Consider the following 19,759-nt stretch of genomic DNA (forward strand, 5'->3'; position numbering starts at 1 on the left):
TGATGAAGTTATATGAATCAGAATTATTTACTTAAAACTTAACACTGAATTTACGATATTCCTTTTCAGGGTGGAACAGCAAGGGACATGGACTTTTTAAGACTCAGAATGAACGACGTTCTTCGTGCTGAGGGAGATTCGAGAAGAAAAAAGGGAATTGGAGGATAATTATGTTATTTTAAGGAAACATAAAGTTCAGGTATTTCAAAACCCAAAGAATTACCTAAGCCATTCGTGTACTTCGTTATAATTACCTATCTGTACAAGTCGTTCTCATATTATATTGCTTTCTTATTGGTTGTTGGGAAGGAGGAGTGTGCATGATGCTATTTCCGAACTAAGATGGCGTCTATGACAGCGTTGAGAGGCTCATTCAGGATCGTGGGACGAGTGGTAAGCTTCAATGACAGGTGATCAGTTAGTTATAGAGAGGTCAGCAAAGTGGTAGGCAGCAAACAGCAGAAGTAGCTTGTTTATAAAATTGCTTGATTGTGTTCAGGTGATCAGTGATTTTTTTCCCCGACAACAATTTGTCATAATTGCAGTTTTAATAGTTACCCATGTTTTAGTAACTGTTGTGTTTTCAGGTAGTGTTAAAAGTGAAACGTAACTAAGGGTAAATGGAACAGTAAAGCCTTTTTAAATAGTTGTAGTAGCACAGGGAAGCGTAGAGTCGGAATGGGAATTTGTTATATAGCGTTGCTACCGAATACTAGATTGTAATGGGTGATACTTTCTGCTTTGATGGGTCAAAGAGGACGAATTTATGATTCGTCTATTTAATGCAAATTGGTATGTGTTGTTTTGCCAGTGGATATTACGAATGGAACTGACATGTATTTTGTTTGCTTTTACAATTGGTATGTTATGTTGTTTACCATTTGTTGCTGGCTGTCGTAACTTGCTTTTCTTGCTAATGAGAACTTGAATTTAGTGCAATGCACCTGACTTCACATTTTGATTTAATGCATCTATTCTCCGTAGGTCTAAACCAGTAGATGCAGACTTATTCACTTGATGCTGCATACATTTTTAATTGCGAGTTTGTATTTTGTGGTTTGCTTTTTAATCGTGACAGCAGTTACTAATGTATACTTCTCCTTCCCAGATGAACAACTACTGCATTATTGAGTTGTTCAGTGAGTCAGCCAGGGCTTCCTTGGGAGTTAACAGGTCCAAGTTAAAACAGTAAAGGGTGAAGGCTCAGGCAAAACAGCAGTATTATGATCCCAGGTAAAGAAAAAGGAATTATGTTGTGGTTTTCATACAACTTCAGGAACAGTTACTTGAGTAGCATAAAAGTAATGTGACTGCAACAACTGATGTATGCTATATGAATAATAAAAAAAAAAGACATTGAAGGAGACAAAATGTGATTTTCTTTCCAGTGGCATGGGGTTGTACATGGATAGAGGCCATGAGTCAACTGGATGGTTATTCGATACCTGCATGAAAAAATAAAGCACTTACTAAGGAAAGCACATACTGAAAAAAGAAATGTTATGAAAGAAATGTTATGATGACTATTGGGTAGTACACTTACTTTTCATGAAATAAGACTGTGGGTTTCCTCCGTCTTAATGCTATGCCTGTCACTTGTGTTTGTATTCCAGTATTGATACTGAAGAGGAGCATGAATTGGATAGGATGCTGCACTGATATGCTATCCAGTGGATAGTGGTGAATGTTATATCATAGTCCCGTTTGCATAATTTTGAAAATCCAATGGATCTTATTCAGCAAAGAGTATCTGTGTTTAAAACGAGAGATCAAACAAAACAGTGCTAACAGATGTAAGCCACCAAGATAAAAATGGTGTAATACGTAACCTCCTCAACAAAGAATATAAACCAATGAGTACAAAAAGTAATAAATGCAAAAATAAATTATCGAAGTACCATAAAACTCTGTTCCAGAACAGGTGCTCTGTTGAAAAGATTTAACTATGAACTTTAGACTGTTCTTAAAATGACCTGCTTACTGTTTAAGCATACCTTCCCCATAAATTATATAAAGTTAAAACAATATTTGTAATAACCTGGTGAGTATTTTAAGCTCACATAAAATGTTACATTTGAAAAATAATTTATGTGGAAATACACAGTAAGCTTCACAAACTCTGTTAAAACTTGATTAAAAATGAATAGTCTAGTTTATCATTAAAAAATCAACACAAGATAACTGTTATATGCAAGTAATTGGTTTTACTAACATCCCCCTTCAGATGTGCACACACGTGGGGCAAGGCAGTTAGCGCCTACACATTGTCTTTTAAATATGTTGTCCTTTACATGTATTTTTTTTCAGCCGGACTAAGTACTGAAACTCTGCTGGTAAGGGAAACCTAATGTCCACCATTTCAGTTTTCCAGGCAGTATTTCAACAAAACAAAATCTGGGGTGGGGAGGGGTGGTATGGGTCTGTTTCATAACTGGCATTCAGCAATTCTTGCAATATTTACTTTTTCCAGGAAAACACTTGCATTTACCGGACAGCAGCCATAGAAATGGATATGTCCTTTAGATTTCCACCATTCTTTGTATTTTTGCTTCAGATTTTGTAATGATCATAGGGTCACTAGAATGTAGGGGTTTCCAAGTTAAAGAAAATAAAATTCAGTACTAATAAAACAGCATATGCTGTCATGATATGCATCTGAGACACTCGGGATCCTTAGTGGCAAGTTTAAGTGCCTCATCAGCAGAGAGTTAAGTCATGTTTCAGTGTGTGATGAGGGATTACGAGGTATTATAAATTATTATAATATGTTATATTATAACATTATTATAAATGGAAAAACTAGGTGTGTGTGTGTGTGTGTATATATATATATATATATATATATATATATATATATATATATATATATATATATAAAATATGTATGAAAATCAATACCTTCATATTTCGGTAATGACAGAAACCTGTTGTACAGAGAACCACGACTGGGAAGTAAATACACCATGATTCACAGTATATAGAAGGAATATAAGGAAACAGAAAAAAAAAACCCCAAACAAATGATGTTCATATGCAGTCTTGTATACATACATGCTCATTTTGTTTGTGTATTTAGGATTCATATTGTATATTTATGATTCATGTTTTATATAAAAAAGAAGGAAAAGCTCCAATTGATTGACACCTCCCTTTTTCCTTTGTTATTGTGAGCTTGGTAGTAACTGTCTTTAGAGTGAGATGACGTGCAACCCCAAGCAATGCATGTTTGGAGTTTTGTCTGCATACATCCTTACCTAAAGCAATAGGGAGAGGGACAAGTCTTGATTGAGCAGGGCTTTTGCTTTTTTTTTTTTTAATGACATAGTTATGTGCAAATGCACATATGTAAATAAAGAAATATATAATATATATGTACATACACATACATGCACCCACACATATACATGTACTTGAAAAAGTGATTAAGGCAACAGAACCTGTGAGTAAACAGTGAAGATGGAATTACTGCAAGTCAGACTGAAGACTGGAAATAGCATATGGGTTAAGAAAGAGGAGGTATCATTGATGGGAGAGTTTGATGTGCCAGGTATTAAATCAAACACTTAACTGCAACCCCATAGATATGCAGGAACAGCATTGATATTCTGCAAAGGACAAGCTTCAGATTGCTGGAACCTACACTAGAAAGAATAATTTCAGACTTTTTCTCCAGTGCAAAGGCAGCAAGGATCTCTGGTTTGGAAATCGTTAACCAAACTGTTAGGCTATTCGTAAGGTCACTGTGGTAGTCTGATATGCCTCCGCATCAGTGGATTGATGGATGAATCACCAAATGGTGTAAATGACAATCAGTATAGCTACTTTCCCTTCCTTTTATACCTTCTGGTAAGGGTCATGGTAACATCACCCAAGTTCCTTGTTCCCAGTCAAAGATTTCCTGATTTTCTGCAGATCATTAAGGGTTCCCAGGCCAGCAGAGTGATATAGTGCCTCCAGCATGTTTTGGGGGCAGCCTTTGGTCATACTCTTAGTGGACTGTGCTTGGGATAACTCCAGTGATGACCACCATGAAAATGTTTTCTTTTGTGTCCTCTTGATCTGGAGGAGCAGCAGCAGCTATATTCTGATAATTGCTGGATCACAAACCCTTACCCTGTCATGAAGAATAAACCCAGTGACCCTGCATGGAAACATCATTTTCAGTATTTGTGGCTGTGTCTTTATGCTTTTCTTGGCAAAAGCCCTCAGCGTACACAGTTAAGGCTCTTACACATAACACAAGCAGAAAGCTACAGTTCAGAGCGGAAGGGGATGAAGATAAAATTGGGGGGGGGGCAAGAAATAAGGAAACCATGTGATTTTGGACTTGGAATCTTAAGGACAATAACAACAGTCATAGAATACTGTATTTATAAAGTAGCAGAAATTATACAAAGAACTAAGCCAACACTGAATGGAGAAAGGAGATTCTGCTGAGTAGGAATGACCGTAGTTAGGGATACAGAGAATAGGCAAGAGAGGGCTGGAATTTACTGGAGGAAGCTGGCAAAGGAATCAGATTATTGGGAACAAATAATGGGAGAGGGAAAGGTAACAGAATGGGAAGATGCCAGGAAGACATTTGGACTGCATGCTAGAGATAGCCTTCCCTGTTAGAGATCGATATCGCACATAGACAAAGACAGAGGGATATGGGAATCCAAAATGAAAGACCTGCACTGGTTGAGTTTTCAGTTGAATGTAGAACAGAAGTTGCAGTTAAAAAGGGATAATTAATAGGGCATATAAAATATTGCACAGTAACTATAAGAATAAATCAGAGGAGCTCAGAAAAGACTGGAAGGGGAGATTAGATAAGAAATTCACAAAGAAACAATGGAAGGACATATGTGGCTCACAGTTATAAAACAAAATCTAGAGGATTTGGGATTTTTTCCTGGACATTTTTTGTGTAGGTACTTTTATACCCTAAGCAGACTCCAAAGATTTTCTTTCAGGTAGATTGCAAATTTTGAAAATGTAATAGGGGAAAAAGAGATACCTGGGAGCATATGTTCTGGGAGTGTAATGAGTTGGCAGAGTTTAAAAATTTCTTACCCAGTACTCTTGTCAGGAACAGTGGTCAAGCAAATGAGTGTAACTAATAATGATTTTTTTTGAGCTGGAATATGGAATCTGAATTGCCTAGAGTCTAGACATGGGGCTCCTTGTTACGTTTAATTCTGGTTGCTGCCCAAAAAAGCAATTACTAGAGAATGGAAATTAAAGTCTAAACCAAACATACTTGAAGTAGTGAATATTGTAACACAGATAAAAGAACAAAAAAATGGGTTATTTAGAAAAGGGTATGAGTAAACTACATAGAAAAAAATGGAAATTGTGGGAATGACAGATGCAGGCGGAAAGCTTTGGAGGAGGAATACATTTTAAGGGAAGGCAGGAACTGAGCAATTTATGTAATGTTGGTTTGATTATGTTGTATAGTACAATATACATAATGTGTAATATTTGTAAATGTGAACTTGTTAATATAGTTTGATTACTTTTATATGAATGTACGTTTGCCTATGTCACAAGTGATAATTCAGTAAGTGTTTAAAAAACATGGCCTGTTTTTTTTTTTAAACAAGAAACATCTTTTATTATATAATCATGTATGACATAGGCAATCTTGCATTTATATAAATGAAAACAAAATATACTGACATCATTTCAGTTGCAGACATTACACATTGCAAACCACACTGACACAATTGTAGCTGCAAATGTTTTCCAATCCAGTCATTGTCAGTCAAAAATTACATAGCTCATTCAAATCTTGCCTTCTTTTAAACCTCGTTCCTCTTCTGCATGTATTGTTCCCACAATTTCAGTTTTTTCCAATGTCATTTGCTCCTATCCTTTTCTAATCATTCCAATTTCAGTTTTATGTTACTATATTCGCTGTTTCAAGTAAAGTTGGTTTTCTGGTAATTGCTTTTTTGGCAGCCACTGTAATTTGACTCAGCAAGACCGTACTATGTCCAGGTAATTCCATTTCTATATCATAGCTAAAAAATAATTTCCTTTAATTACAAAAGTTTGCTCACCCAGTATGTCTGACAGAGCAGTCTGCAGGGAATCTTTGAAGTCTGTCGTCTCCTTACACTCCCAGAAAATATGTTCCTAGTTATCCTTTTCTTCCTAATCACACTTCCAACATTTGCTGTCTGCCTGAGGAAAAATTATTTGGAGTCTACTTTGGGTATAAAAATGCCTATGTAAACACTTCTAAAGATCCTAAATCTTCTAGACTTTGTTGCATACTTGAAAGACATAAATATGTCCCCCATTGTTTCTTTGTGAATTGCCTAGCCAATCTCTCTTCTTTCTAAATTCCTCTAATTGATTCTTATAGTTATCATGCAGCATTTTATATGCTGTGCTAATTATTCCTTTCTTAACATGCCCTGTTCCTAAAATACTACTACTTAATAACACCACTTAAAAACTGTTATTAATACTATAACAAGAAAAAAGGGGGTGGGGTTACTACTATTTACTCTTGTGTATCTATCTACTGATCTGTTTTACCTTATTTTTCTTGTATCTATTGTAAGCCAATTTTTTGTGTATAGTATAATGTCTGTAACTGGAGCTTTTCTCCTCAGGTCTCCACTGAAAATGGGTCTCTAGCCCAGCTGGACAAACCCGGTTAACAAATGTCAAGAAATAAAATAAATAGCGGCAGTTTCTGTTCTTGATTCTACTAAAAACTTTACCAGTGCTGCTCTTTTGTTTAGGACCTCCCCTATTTCTTTCTCTTTGCTTATACTCCGATATCAATTCTTGTAGGGAAGGCAATCTATAACCTGCAGTCCAAATAGATTCTTGGCGTCTTCCCATTCTATTACCTTTCCCTCTTTAGTTATTTACTTCCAGGACCTTGGTTCTTTTGCCAGTTTTCTTCAGTAAATTCCAGCCACTCTTGCCTATTGTCTGTATCCTTAATTGCAGTCGTCCCTATCAGCAGAATCTCATTTCTCCATTCATGTGTTGGTTTAGTTCTTAGCATACTTTCTGCTACTTTATGAATATAATATTCTGAATGATTATTGTTATTATCCTTAAAGGTCTGCATCCAGAATCCCCTTTTCTCCTTGTTTCTTGAGTTTCCCCCCTGTTTCATCATGATCATGCTTTTCCATTTTGAATTACAGTTTTCTGCTAGTGCTATGTATGGTAGCATTAACTGTGTTACTTTGAAAAAAACCTTCATAGGTGTTTACTAGGCTAATGACCACAATGGCCTTTTTAAGCCTAGCCATACATTCAAATCTCTGACAAGTTCTGAGACCCTTGATAAGTGTAAGCATGAGCCTGGGAGATGAACCATTTACAGGTTACCTGTGTCCATTAGAGACATAGGTGCCAAATCAGGGATGCATTTCTGGTTTCCCACCCAATTGTCCAAGTTGCACTTGAATTGGGTTAGGGAGGAACTCTGCTTCACTTGGATGGGGAGCTTGTTCCATAGACAGGGCAGTCTCTGGAATACATACCTATCTCTCCAGCAGGTCCTGTTTATACCACAGACAAGGTTTGATACATACCTATCTCTCCAGCAGGTCCTATTTATACCACAGGCAAGGTTTAAGTCTTTAGAACAGGTAATTTCTAGTGCTGTTTGTTTTGTGGATATGCAGGAAGTCCATCAGAGTGGGGTCTGACATTGCCCTGTATGCCAGGCATAGATCTTCCCTCAAAATCCTGTAGGAGACAGAATACAGGGATAAGGCCTTGAGGTGGTCTGCATAGGACATTTTACTTATGCCTTTTTTTTAGTGAGGAACCTCTGTGGCCATTCCAATTGCAGGATATGCCTGGTTAGGGACATACCAAAGGGGGCATTGTACTCTGATAGGTCTGATGAATGCCGAATACAGTAGAATAATGACTTCCATGGAAATGGATACCATATCTTTGTTTATAAGTTGTGCAACATAGAATGATTTCCTCACCAGTGTAGACACGTGCTGGTCAAAGGCTAGATTACTATCTGTGTCCCTAAGTCCCTGACCACTGGGTCAACTCTAAGGGGTGTGTTGTCGATATGATAGTTACCAGGGATGGATGACTTCCCAAAGGATGCTGATATGCATTTCTTGGCATTTAGTTTTAGTCCATGGCCCTGACACCAGTTGTTTGTGTCAGCCCCTCCTGGAGAACATTTGTTTGTGTCAGTGTGAGATTAAATGACTGCTCCTAATTTGCAATCATCTGCAAATTTAGTCAGCCAGAGACCACTGACATTGGCTTTGACTTCTGAAAAGTAAATTCCAAAAAGGAGCGATCCAAGGACTGATTCCTGAGGGACTCCCCTGAGGGACTCCACTTGTGACTGGCCTCTTTGTAGAGGTGGACTCCCCAATTCTAACTTCCTGGGTTCTGTCTGTGAGCCAGTTGACTATCCACTGGGTGGCATATGGGTTTGTACCTAACTTCTTGAGTTTGTCAATAATGCCCGACTGGGGTATTGTGTCAAATGCCTTGGCCAGGTCAAGGTAGGTAGAGTGAAGATTTTGCCCTCATCCATTGCTTTGGTGACCTTCTCAAAGAAGTCCAGGTTGAGTAGGCATGATCTGACCTTGATAAAACCAAAGTGAGTTGGGTCCAGTGTTTGGAGGTTTACTATAATCTCTATTGTTCATCTCCATGGTAATTCTTTCCATGGCATTACATATAAGACCAGTGAGACTCATGGGTCTGTAGTTGGCCCACCTTTGTGCAGAGGGATGACTGTTGCCTTTTTTCATTAGGTAATTTTATTATTTATTATTAATTAGATCGGTCAAATTAGGTAATCCCAGTGCACCTTGTTCTGTTGGAAGAATCAGCTTATTCTTCTTGACTCTTGCCTTCTTCCTCTCCCAGAAAAAGTCCTTCAGCTCTTTATTAATTGCTATCCACAACTTCTCTGGTTGCTATACAAAGGTCAAGCATATTTTTAACACCAAAGGGACTAAACATTTTAACTGCTAGCATCCTGCTATCAATAACGATATAACAGCTTCCATGTTCTCAGTTTTTGTATTATCTTTTGTTTAGTCTCTTCCCACATATCCTACACTGTCACACCAAAACAGTTTTTAATCCATAGTCCCAAATGCTTCATTTTATTATGTCCCCATAAATATGGATATGGCTGAAACAATTTGTGTGTGGGTACATAATTTACTGCTGTTGCCTTTATTTCAGCTTCCTTAATTTTGTATTCCGAAAAGATATGAAACTGTCTCAAAATGTTCCCCAACACTGTACTGTCCCGTTCTGGTTTTGTCTGGTATAAAATAATATCATCTGCAAATACAGCCAGCTTTTCCTGATTACCATACCAGTTACATCCTATAATTGAGTTCCTTATTTTCTTTGTCAATTGGTTCTAAATATAATTGCAAATAACAAAGGCGAGAGAGGACCCCCTGCCTGGTTCCTCTACTCAAGCAGAAATTGTCAGAGAGGACCCCACACAGTTTAATTTTTGCCTCCAATCCCTCATATGTCCTCCTAATCGACCTTATAATTTTATCAGAAAATGCAAATGCTTCCATTGCCCTGCTCATAAAGTCTCTGCTTTAAAACCACAGCCTCTTATCATAGGTGAGATGGGGATACAGACTGACTGATATCTCTGCTACTGCTTCAAGAGCACAGATCAGTTCATTACCTGCAAGAGTTAGATACTCGAAGGCAAAACTGATGCTAAGCTCTATCATTCTTTTATGATATCAAGAACTTTTTCAGAACTGACAAAATTTAAAAATGTTAGGTATAAGTAAGGTGCACAAGGTAGAGAGAGAGATGTAACCATGACAATAGCATATAACATCTGAGAACACAGTGAAGAAAAAATTAACCAGTCAGAATCTACACATTTTGTACAGCTGTATATACATTAACAAATACTATATAATGCCCCCCCCCATTAATATTCCAAAATGTGCATGCTGATTGGCCAATGTGCCCATTGTAAATCCCACAATATACCAACGGTAAAAGGTTCGGTCGCCCGAACATTTTTCCATTGGTATAATGTGTCCAAAACATGTTTTTTTTTTTTTTTTTTTTAATAAAAAAAAAAACGGAGCAACGAAGACTTTCTTTCATTTCAAAGCATTGATGTACTGGGTATGTATGGGAACGCAAGTCCCATACGCATGCGCAGTACATCAACACAAGGAGGGAGTATACCACTGGCGGAAGAACAGTAATGCGCCGTTATACAAAGACATTATTTAAGAAAAGTAAGTATTTTTTTCCTTAAATAATGTCATTGTATAATAGCAATAACCGACTCCGTGGTTGTGGCATATTGAAGATTTACCCACGGTTGGCTTTATTTAATCACTTGGCTTCACCCTCATGATTAAACCACACCAACCGTGGGTTAATCTTCAATATACCATACCATGTCGTCAATTATTGCTTAATTAGTATAAAGTGGGAGTGGTCAGACTCCCCATCTCTGTGCACATTTAACATTCAGGTTTTCGAGTCCAGGAGGGGTCTCGGCATTAAGTAATAACTGCCATCACAATTCTTTCAGTTCAAGCAAAGTCTCATGATCTCCAAAAAAATGGTTAACTTGCTCCAATATGAGAAATTTGAAACCAATAAACTTAGGCAGTGTAAATCGTCTTCCTAGAGCATTTATTTTTTTTTATCTTTATTTCTGATAGTCAAAAACATTTGGCAGCTATCAGAAAGCTTTCTGATCGTCTTACCAACATAAAATGCTTTGCAAGAATTACACACTGCTACATAACCTAAAAACGTAGAATGGCAATCAAAATGTTTTTTAAAATAGATTGTAATGTTACAGTGTTTAAAGCTGAACTCAGAGCCAGTATAAATGTACTGGCATACTACACATTTGTTGCAAGTAAACATGCCCTTAGTGTCGCTGTTCTGTACTTCTAATACAGAAAAAATGTGGGTTATCTTTTTCAAAAGACATTTTCAGAGTGGTGTTCTTCTTTAAGGAAAAGGTAGGATTATTCCCTAACGCTTGGCATAAATCTTTACTAGCTCTAATGATGTTCCAATTTCTCTGCACAATGTTTCTAATGCCTTGTGTGTATGTATATATATGGTTCCCCTTGAAAACATCGAAATTCGAAAACATCGAACTTCATATGGTCGAGACCATATCATTGAGTCTTTAGAACATCGATGTTGCCAAGGGGAAGAAAAAGGTAAGTAAAAATTGGAAAAAGATAGTGTTTCTGCAGGGTAGCAAGGTGCCGTGCACACTGTGTCTGTGAATGTGCCATCTCTGTGATGGCACTGCAGACAGGGTATGGGAAATCTTCCGTTTAACGCTTTTGCATGTAGCACTAAAATGGAGATTTCCCTTTACCCCACTGTAGTGCGATCTCGGAGTTGGTATATTAAAGTAGGGGGGGTGCAGGGGGGCTTGCCCCCCTGCATACACTTGTTTTAAAAGTTTTTTTTTTTGGTTTCACTTGAAAGCTTCGATGTTCCGAAATATCGATGATATGGTCTTGACCATATAACATTCGATGTTTTGGAATTTCGATGTGTTTTCAAGTGGAACCATATATTGTGTGTGTGTGTGTGTATATAGATATATATATGTATGTATATATATATATATATATATATATATATATATATATATGTTTTTGTTAAAACGTTCACTAGACATTTTGACTGTAAATCAAAGTTTGTTGTCTATGCTACCACATGTGTATCGTGTTCGTCTTTTTACATAAGGGAAACCACTCAAAGACGGTCTTCTAGAATTCAAGAACATTCTGCAGCCATTAGAAAATATGACACACGTAATGCTTTGGCCAAACATAGTGCTGTTTGCCCTAGTTTCTCTTGTTATAAATGTTTAGTATAAGAGGTGGTTGATGAATTTTTTGGTGATGTAAATACACTGTTGGAAGTCAGACTTGCTATGGCAACTAAGACTCAGTGCTGACCCCCCACCTGGACTGAATGAGAATATGAATGTTAAATGTGCCCTAAAGTGGCACAGATAATTTTAGCATTAGTATTTTTACTGTATTGCTTTACATCACAGGTTCTGATATTAGTTCATTTTAAATAGGTTTTGCTATGGTTACAGATGTTTACATTTACACTGTCTGTTTATTTGTCTTGGGTGTTATTTGAACTGCGTACTTTTTGGAGTGTATATTTGTTGATGAGAAATTTATTGTGTTATCTGATGGAGTCCTTGTTACCTATTAAAGGATGAAAACGCTAATTATCGGCTCCTGAGTGCTTTATTATACTGTTTGTTGCAGTATTGTGATGTTTGTTCGACATTTCCGTATGAAGTTTTTGTGATATATTGAATTTATCTTCATTTTTGTTCTGAGAGTGTTTTATTTATATTTCTTTCTCATTTTATGGAATATGCCTGCTGAACCTAGAAGGGAACTTGGCTGTAGTAGCCTCACGCAATTGGATTTCTCGCAGTTTTCTATTCCAGCTCATTTGCTTTCAGTGCATGATATTTCCACACAATTGTCGGAGGTAATGGGTAATTCCTCTGCTGCAGCTGACATACAGAACACCTTTCGTGCTGGGTTAATTGGGACTGGAGTCTCCATGACTACTACAACATCCAGTGTTACTTCTACATCTAATCTGGCTACTTCCAGTGTTACTACTGTTTCTGGAACTATTGAATCTGTTAATGGTCCTAATGCTGCTAATGGTCCTACTGCAGCTAATACATCCACGAACAATCCGCAGGTGCAAGCTGTTCCACAGGGTGGATCTACTACTTATAATGACTTGCTCTGCTTCTTAAGGATTGACACAGTAACAAATCCGTTTTCAGAGGTGTCTGCACATCAGGATACTACAGTAACTTTTTTGGGTGCACATTATACGGCTGCTTCTAACTTAAAGGCACTTCTTTTCAGGTTAGAAAGACTTTTTACTGTCTTTAAAAACATTCAGTATGATAACATGTATGCTGTCTTGAAAGGAACATTGTGCCTTTGGGTTTGAGATTCACTAGGTTTCCTACCCTTGTATATGGAACTGGTTGCTTTATAAAACAACACGTGTTTGCTGGTAATAAGATCTCTGACCACAACTTAGAGACTGTCTGATGTTAAACAGGAAATTTTGACCTACATAATTCTGTAGTGAAACATCCTGATTTTTGGCCTATTCCAACATGTGTATTTTGGCATTCATCCAAGAATTACACACCATGTGGCCACAATTGTACATCGTAAAAAGCAGAAATTAATGAGAGACATTTCCCAGTACCAGAACAAGTGAGCATACCCTTTTAAGGAATGAAGGGAGAAATAGATTTAGTTTTAGAAATCTAAGGGAAGATAGTCAACATGGGATGTTTTCTACTGCCCATTCTTACACTTCCCAACGTAATATTGATGTCCCTATTCTCCCTATGAATATGAATGCCAAAACAGCCCAGACAGCTCAGCCGCAGCCATTATTTTCTTCCCTCACTAATGTGTACCCAGTGACTTCGGAGATGTTGCAGACTACTACTACATTACCTTCTTCTCCTGTGAATTCTCCTACGCAACTTTTGGACCCCATCACTCCTAGGGAGATTATGCCTTCTCCTTTTTTATTACAAGATCAACAAGTGAGGGGTCCTACTGGTGCATCTATGAGAATAAGAGGAAGATCCAGCTCGTACAAGGGGAGAGGGAGAAGAATGGAAAGGGGCAGACAGTCTACACTAAGAGACCTGGTATTTCCTCATCTGTCTCTGAACAACCAGGTTCGATCTCTACAAACTGTGGAAAGGGGTCTTCCCCGAGGACATCCAAGGAGAACCACGGTGAAACGCTGATCTTGGATCATCTTCATCGAGTCCACTTACTTTAGTACCTGCAGTTAACCATACTGATTCAGCTGTGTTTAATACTGAGTCAGATGTGTTTAATCTTATGAATAGATCGTTCTTAGCACAGTCCTTGCATATATTAAGTAAAGGTTTCTTTTTCATCCATGCCCAAAGGGCTGATCTTCCTTCACTTCTGTTGGATTTAAGATTGCATTTGAGAAAGCTTAATCTAAAACTCATTTGTCAAAATGCCACAGAACTTACTGATTGATACTCAGCCTTTTTTGATACTCAGCCTTTTAATACTGCTAATGTTAGAACCAAGTTACCTGTTAAATATTTACAACCCTCCACTGAACAATACACTGCATATTTTTCTTAAAATGTGTGAAAAAGATTTAAGACATCTGTTAAATAACCATTGTGGGTGGCCGCGGTGGTGCAGTGGGCGGCCGCGGTGGTGCAGCGGTTAGCATTGCCGCCTCACAGCAAGAGGTTCTCCGGTTCGATTCTTGGCTGGGGTGCCTTGTGTGTGTGGAGTCTGCATGTCCTCCCTGTGGTCGCGTGGGTTTCCTCAGAGTGCTCCGGTTTCCTCCCACATCCCAAAGACATGCTATAGGTGGATTGGACACACTAAATTGGCCCTAGGTGTGAGTGTGTGCCTTCTATAGAAGGTTGGGCACCGGGCTGGCAACTCGACACCGTAAAACTCCACTGCCAATCATGAGCGGACAGGTAATCTGCTGTGGCAACCCCTAACTGGGAAAAAGCCAAAAGAAGAATAAGAAGTTAAATAACCATTGTAGTTTTAAATGGTTTAATTTGCCACAAGAACACTTGTCAGCCCTTATGTCCTTCCATATAGATAGGTCTTTATGAATTATGAAGGCAGACAAAAGGACAAGCATTGTCCTTGGGGAACAGGACAAATATATTCAGATTCTTCAAACTGATTTAAGCAACAGTGACAACTAAACTAAGGTTACTATTACAGATGTACAATGTGCTTTTAGAAGTATTGATAGAGTTATTACTTTTTTTGGATAAAGAAAAGGCTATTTCTGAGGCTGAAGCAGATTTTATTACGGTTCCTGACCCACACTTGGGAAAGTTTTTTGGTATCCCTAGGATACACAAAGACCAGTATAATCTACCTTTTAGACATATAGTGTCTAATAAAAAAATGAATGAAAAGGTGTCGGAATTTCTCGACATCTTATTGAACCCGGTAGTACAGCATTCCCCATTTTACGTATGTGATTCTTGGGATTTCTTGAATGAGCTGTTCCTTTATCCACCTACTCAGCAGGATAATTTTTTGGTCAACCTTGATATAGAAGCGTTGTATACTAATATCCCACACTCAGAGGGTATACAGTTTCTAAGGTCTTATCTTACACAACATACTAAGTTTTCAGAAGATAGAGTTAACACTATTTGTACACTCACTACACTAGTTTTGGAAGGGCATTTTTTTCATTTTAATAATTCCATTTATCAGAAAATTAAAGGGGTGGCCATGGGCTCCAAGATGGCACAAGCCTTTGCCAACTTGGTTTTGGTGGCATGTGAGATTGACACTTTGGTTCACCTTCCTGGGTTCAAATTTACATGCATGTATAAGAGGTATATTGATGATGTCTTTTTTATCTGGTAGGGTGATGAGCAACATTTGTTTGACTTTATTGATTCAGTCTCTAATGGTATTCCCTTTTTGATGTTTAAGTTATCGGCTTGGGGCAAACAGGTTCATTTTTTGGATACATTGACTTCCTTAAACCATGACCCACTGACATGGATATCTTCTACTCACAGTAAATATACCTTCAGAAATAATTATTTGGATTTTACTAGTATGCATCCACTGTTTATGAAACCTAATTTGGTCAGGGGACAGTTTTTTAGATTGTCACATATAGTGAGCGAAGATGAATGTTTTGTTAATGAGAGTAGGATTTTTAAATAATTTTTGCTGGCCAGGAACTACCCTTCTTGTTTAGTTGACTGTATTTCTTCAGAGATCCTGTCATTGAGATATATTAGATTTCCACCTATTATTAAGCGAGGGTTCGTTCCTAATAAACCATGGGGTAATGATTTTTCACATGTTAATGTTTTGCCTATGAATAGTTCCTCCAGTCCTTTGGTAGGATGAAATAGGGGGGTGGTATCTAATTCCAATTCTATCAGTGTCTTTGGCAGTGAGCCCAGTGTGGCTCATCTTGACTCTACAGGACCAAATTGCACATCTCTTACCTTTGGGCAGGATTTATCCAATCACGGCTTAGATATAGGCCCTAACCCCCTTAATACCTATCAGTTTATGGGTGTTGATGCACCTTTTGTTTCTACTGGTCCTTCTGACAGGAGTTGTCCTTCCACTGATTTAACCACTACTATTAATGGTTCTGACTCGGATGTTAGTACTGATTGGTGTGCGAGTTTTCCTTTACCCATCTGCAGAGATCTATTATTTGCAATAATTGGGAAATACTGGCGAGTAGCCAGGAAATAGCAGATAGTTTAGACAAAGCTCCTATTTTTGCATATAAGAGAACGAAAACTCTTAGGTTTATCAGGAGCGGCCTTGGGTCAACTTGTGCCCTAGACAAAAGGGCTTCACGGTGCCCCCCCACCACATCACCCAGTGCCCCCATCCTAGTCTACCTACACCAAATAAATACTGGAAAAGTGCCCCTACTGCAGTGGCACCCTAGGCGGTTGCCTAGTTGGCCTATGCCTAAGGCTGACTATGGGTTTATGTTTGAAAATAAGCATTCTCCCTTTTTTATTGTCCTCTGCTAATCATATGGTAAACGCTCCTCGAATGTTTGCATGTAATTCATGTGTAGCCTGTTCATATATTGCGGAGGGCACATCGTTTATGTTTAGACGCAACAATTTTGTTAAAACTTTCACTAGACATTTTGACAGTAAATCAGTTTGTTGTCTATGCTACCACATATGTCGTGTTCGTCTTTTTACATAAGGAAAACCACTTGACTGTCTTCTAGAATTAAAGAACATTCTGCAGCCATTAGAAAATTTTACACATGTAATGCTTTGGCCAAACATAGTGCTGTTTGCCCTAATTTCTCGTTTTAAATTTTTAGTGTTAGAGGCGGTTGATGAATGTTCTGGTGATGTAAATACACTGTTGGAAGTCAGAGTTGCTATGGCAACTAAGACTCCGTGCTGATGCCCCGCCTGGACTGACTGAGAATATGAATATTAAATTTGCCATAAAGTGGCGTTGATAATTTCAGCATTAATGTTTTTACTATATTGGTTTACAATACAGGTTCTGATAGTGATGTCGTACTATTTCAGAGTTACCTATGTTTTATTAGCTCCTTTTAAATATGTTTTGCTATGGTTACAGATGTTTACATTTACACTGTCTTTTTTATTGGTCTTGGGTGTTATTTGAACTGCCTACTTTTTGGAGTATATATTTGTTGATGAGAAATTTGTTATTTTATCTGATGAAGTCCTTGTTACCTATTAAAGGATGAAAGTGATAATTATCAGCTCCTAAGTGCTTTATTATACTGTTTGTTGCAGTATTGTGATTTTTTTTCGGCATTTCCGTATGAAGGTTTTATGGTTTATTGGATTTATCTTCATTTTTGTTCTGAGAGTGTTTGTTTATATATGTACAATTATAAAATGATGTGTGTGTGTGTGTGTGTATATGTGTATGTATATATATATATATATATATATATATATATATATATATATATATATATATAGATACTGGATCTAAATATTATATATATATATAATGTATGTGAAGATGTATGTGTGTGAGAGAGTAGTTTTATATATATATATATATATATATATATATATATATATATATATATATGGGTACACTTCACATAACCGAATCACTGAAATCTCAAATTTCGTATGGTCGAGACCATATGATCGAGATTTCAGTAAATCGAATATGTGTAGTGTTGAAAAATAAAAGTTTACTTACCTTAATACATTGTGTACACACAGAGGCAAGGATTCTTGTACGCTCTGTGTGTACGTAATGTTTTTTTTTTTTTTGTGTGGTGTTGACAGGAAATGATAAATCTCCCGTTTTGCGCTTCCGCATGCAGCGCAAGACGGGAGATTTCCCAATTCCCCACTGTAGCGCGATCTTGGAGTTGTTATATTTTAAGTAGGGGGGTGTTTTTTTTTTTTTTTGGTTTCATTTCAGAAGTTCGAGTTTACAAAACTCGATGTTTTGGTTTCGGTTATTTGAAGTTCGAGATTTTGTAAATTCGAGCTTCTGAAGTGAATCCATATATATATATATATATATATATATATATATATATAGGTCTAGGACTATTGCGAAGTTACAGTATTTTTTTATTTTTATTTATTTATTTTACATTTGTTGACCGGAATAGTCCGACTGGATGCATGTCCATTTTCAGCGGAGGCCCGGGAGAAAAGCTCCAAGGGTAAGCAGATACAGCATTACATAATACCAGCATTACATATTACAAACAGACTATTTACAAAGATTACATAAGTAAGCAAGTTAAACAAGTTCCACAGGTTACAGTTAGTCCTGAGCACAAGTCAGGATTAAATTAAATTACACAGTAAACTGGTTAACAGATTTTTACACATTCGAGTTAGCCTGGCTTGATACATTGACATAGCCAGTTAAGTGACAAATGTTGTTTGAGTCTAGTGTTAAATTGACCTAAGGTGGAAAGTAAGGTAATATCAGCTGGAAGTGTGTTCCAGGATCTACTTACAGAGTTTGCAAAGAGAGAATCACCGGCTGTGTTATTAATTTTGTTAGTCTGAATTAGTAGTTTGTTAGAGGATCGAAGCGGTCTAGGATTGTTATAGGGGGTGATAATATTTTTAAGTGCAGGAGTATTGTCTGGATTATAGAGGATTTTATAGGCCATAATCAGTTGGTTATACTGGATTAGGCTAGGTAGTTCAAGCCAACCAAGCTGATTTAGATTGATGCAATGATGTGTCCTAAAAGGCAGCCCAGTGGCAAACCTGGCAATGTGGTTGTAGCAAATTGAGAGTTTGTTAAGGACAGTCTTGTTCAAATTTGAGAGTAGAGGGGATGCATACAGAAGGGTTGAAAGAAGGTGAGAGCGAGCTATGGCAATTTTAGCTGGAGGGGTTAGGAAGGCTTGTGTTCTGTAAAGTGACCCTAGTTTTTTATTGATGGTTTTGATAGTTTGGTTAACATGTAGGTCAAATGTGAGATTATTGTCTATGATGACACCTAATAGTTTTGTAGATGGGTCAGGGGAGATTATTGTGCCATCATTTGATTTTATGGTAAAGGTGAAAGGGGTAGACCTACGTGTTGGTGAAAATAACAGCATTTTAGTTTTTTTGGGATTTAGGATCAGACGATGTTCAGAAAGCCAGTTTTCTATTGTATTAAAGGTGGTCTGGGTAGCTGACCATAACTCCACTGAAGATGTGGCTGAGCAAATCAGAGTAGAGTCATCAGCATATTGGATACAGCTGACTTTTGGGATGACAGTATAAAGGTCGTTAATGAAGATGGAGAACAGCAAGGGCCCTAGTATAGAGCCTTGTGGTACTCCGAGGGTGTTAGGTAGAAGGTTAGAGAGTTTGTTCTGCCAGAGGACAGCCTGCTGTCGACCATTCAGGTAGGATTTAAACCATTGGGGGGCTCCAGTATCTAGACAGAATGTTTGCAGGGTGTGGATTAAAAGTTGGTGATCAACCATATCGAATGCCTTGGAAAGATCCAAAAAGAGGGCTGAGGATATATAATTATTGTTGCGATTATGGTTTATGGTGTTAGTAAAGGCTAGGAGGGCTGAAGTAGTGCTGTGGTGAGGACGGAAGCCATGCTGAGTGTCTGCCATAAGGCAATTTTGGATTAGGTGGTGCATGAGTTGTCTATGAATACATTTTTCCATAATCTTTGCA

At 37.6% G+C, this 19,759-nt stretch overlaps 1 protein-coding gene across 2 annotated transcripts in view; it reads left to right on the forward strand.

The window, feature by feature from the left end:
* Positions 1-292: 292 nt before the first annotated feature.
* The window catches only part of DBT (dihydrolipoamide branched chain transacylase E2), an 854,289-nt gene continuing 834,822 nt past the window's right edge, over positions 293-19,759 (forward strand). The window contains exon 1 of one of the 2 annotated variants that reach the window (XM_044085776.1): positions 293-393. In XM_044085776.1, the coding sequence (XP_043941711.1) occupies positions 343-393 (51 nt within the window). In that variant the 5' untranslated portion in view covers positions 293-342. Of the gene's footprint in view, positions 394-12,438; positions 12,847-19,759 lie in introns of those variants that run through there. The other variant, XM_044085775.1, reaches the window with a different exon arrangement.

This window comes from Protopterus annectens, chromosome 10.part0, assembly GCF_019279795.1.
Source record: "Protopterus annectens isolate FY-2018-M chromosome 10.part0, PAN1.0, whole genome shotgun sequence".
Lineage (NCBI taxonomy): Eukaryota > Metazoa > Chordata > Ceratodontiformes > Protopteridae > Protopterus > Protopterus annectens.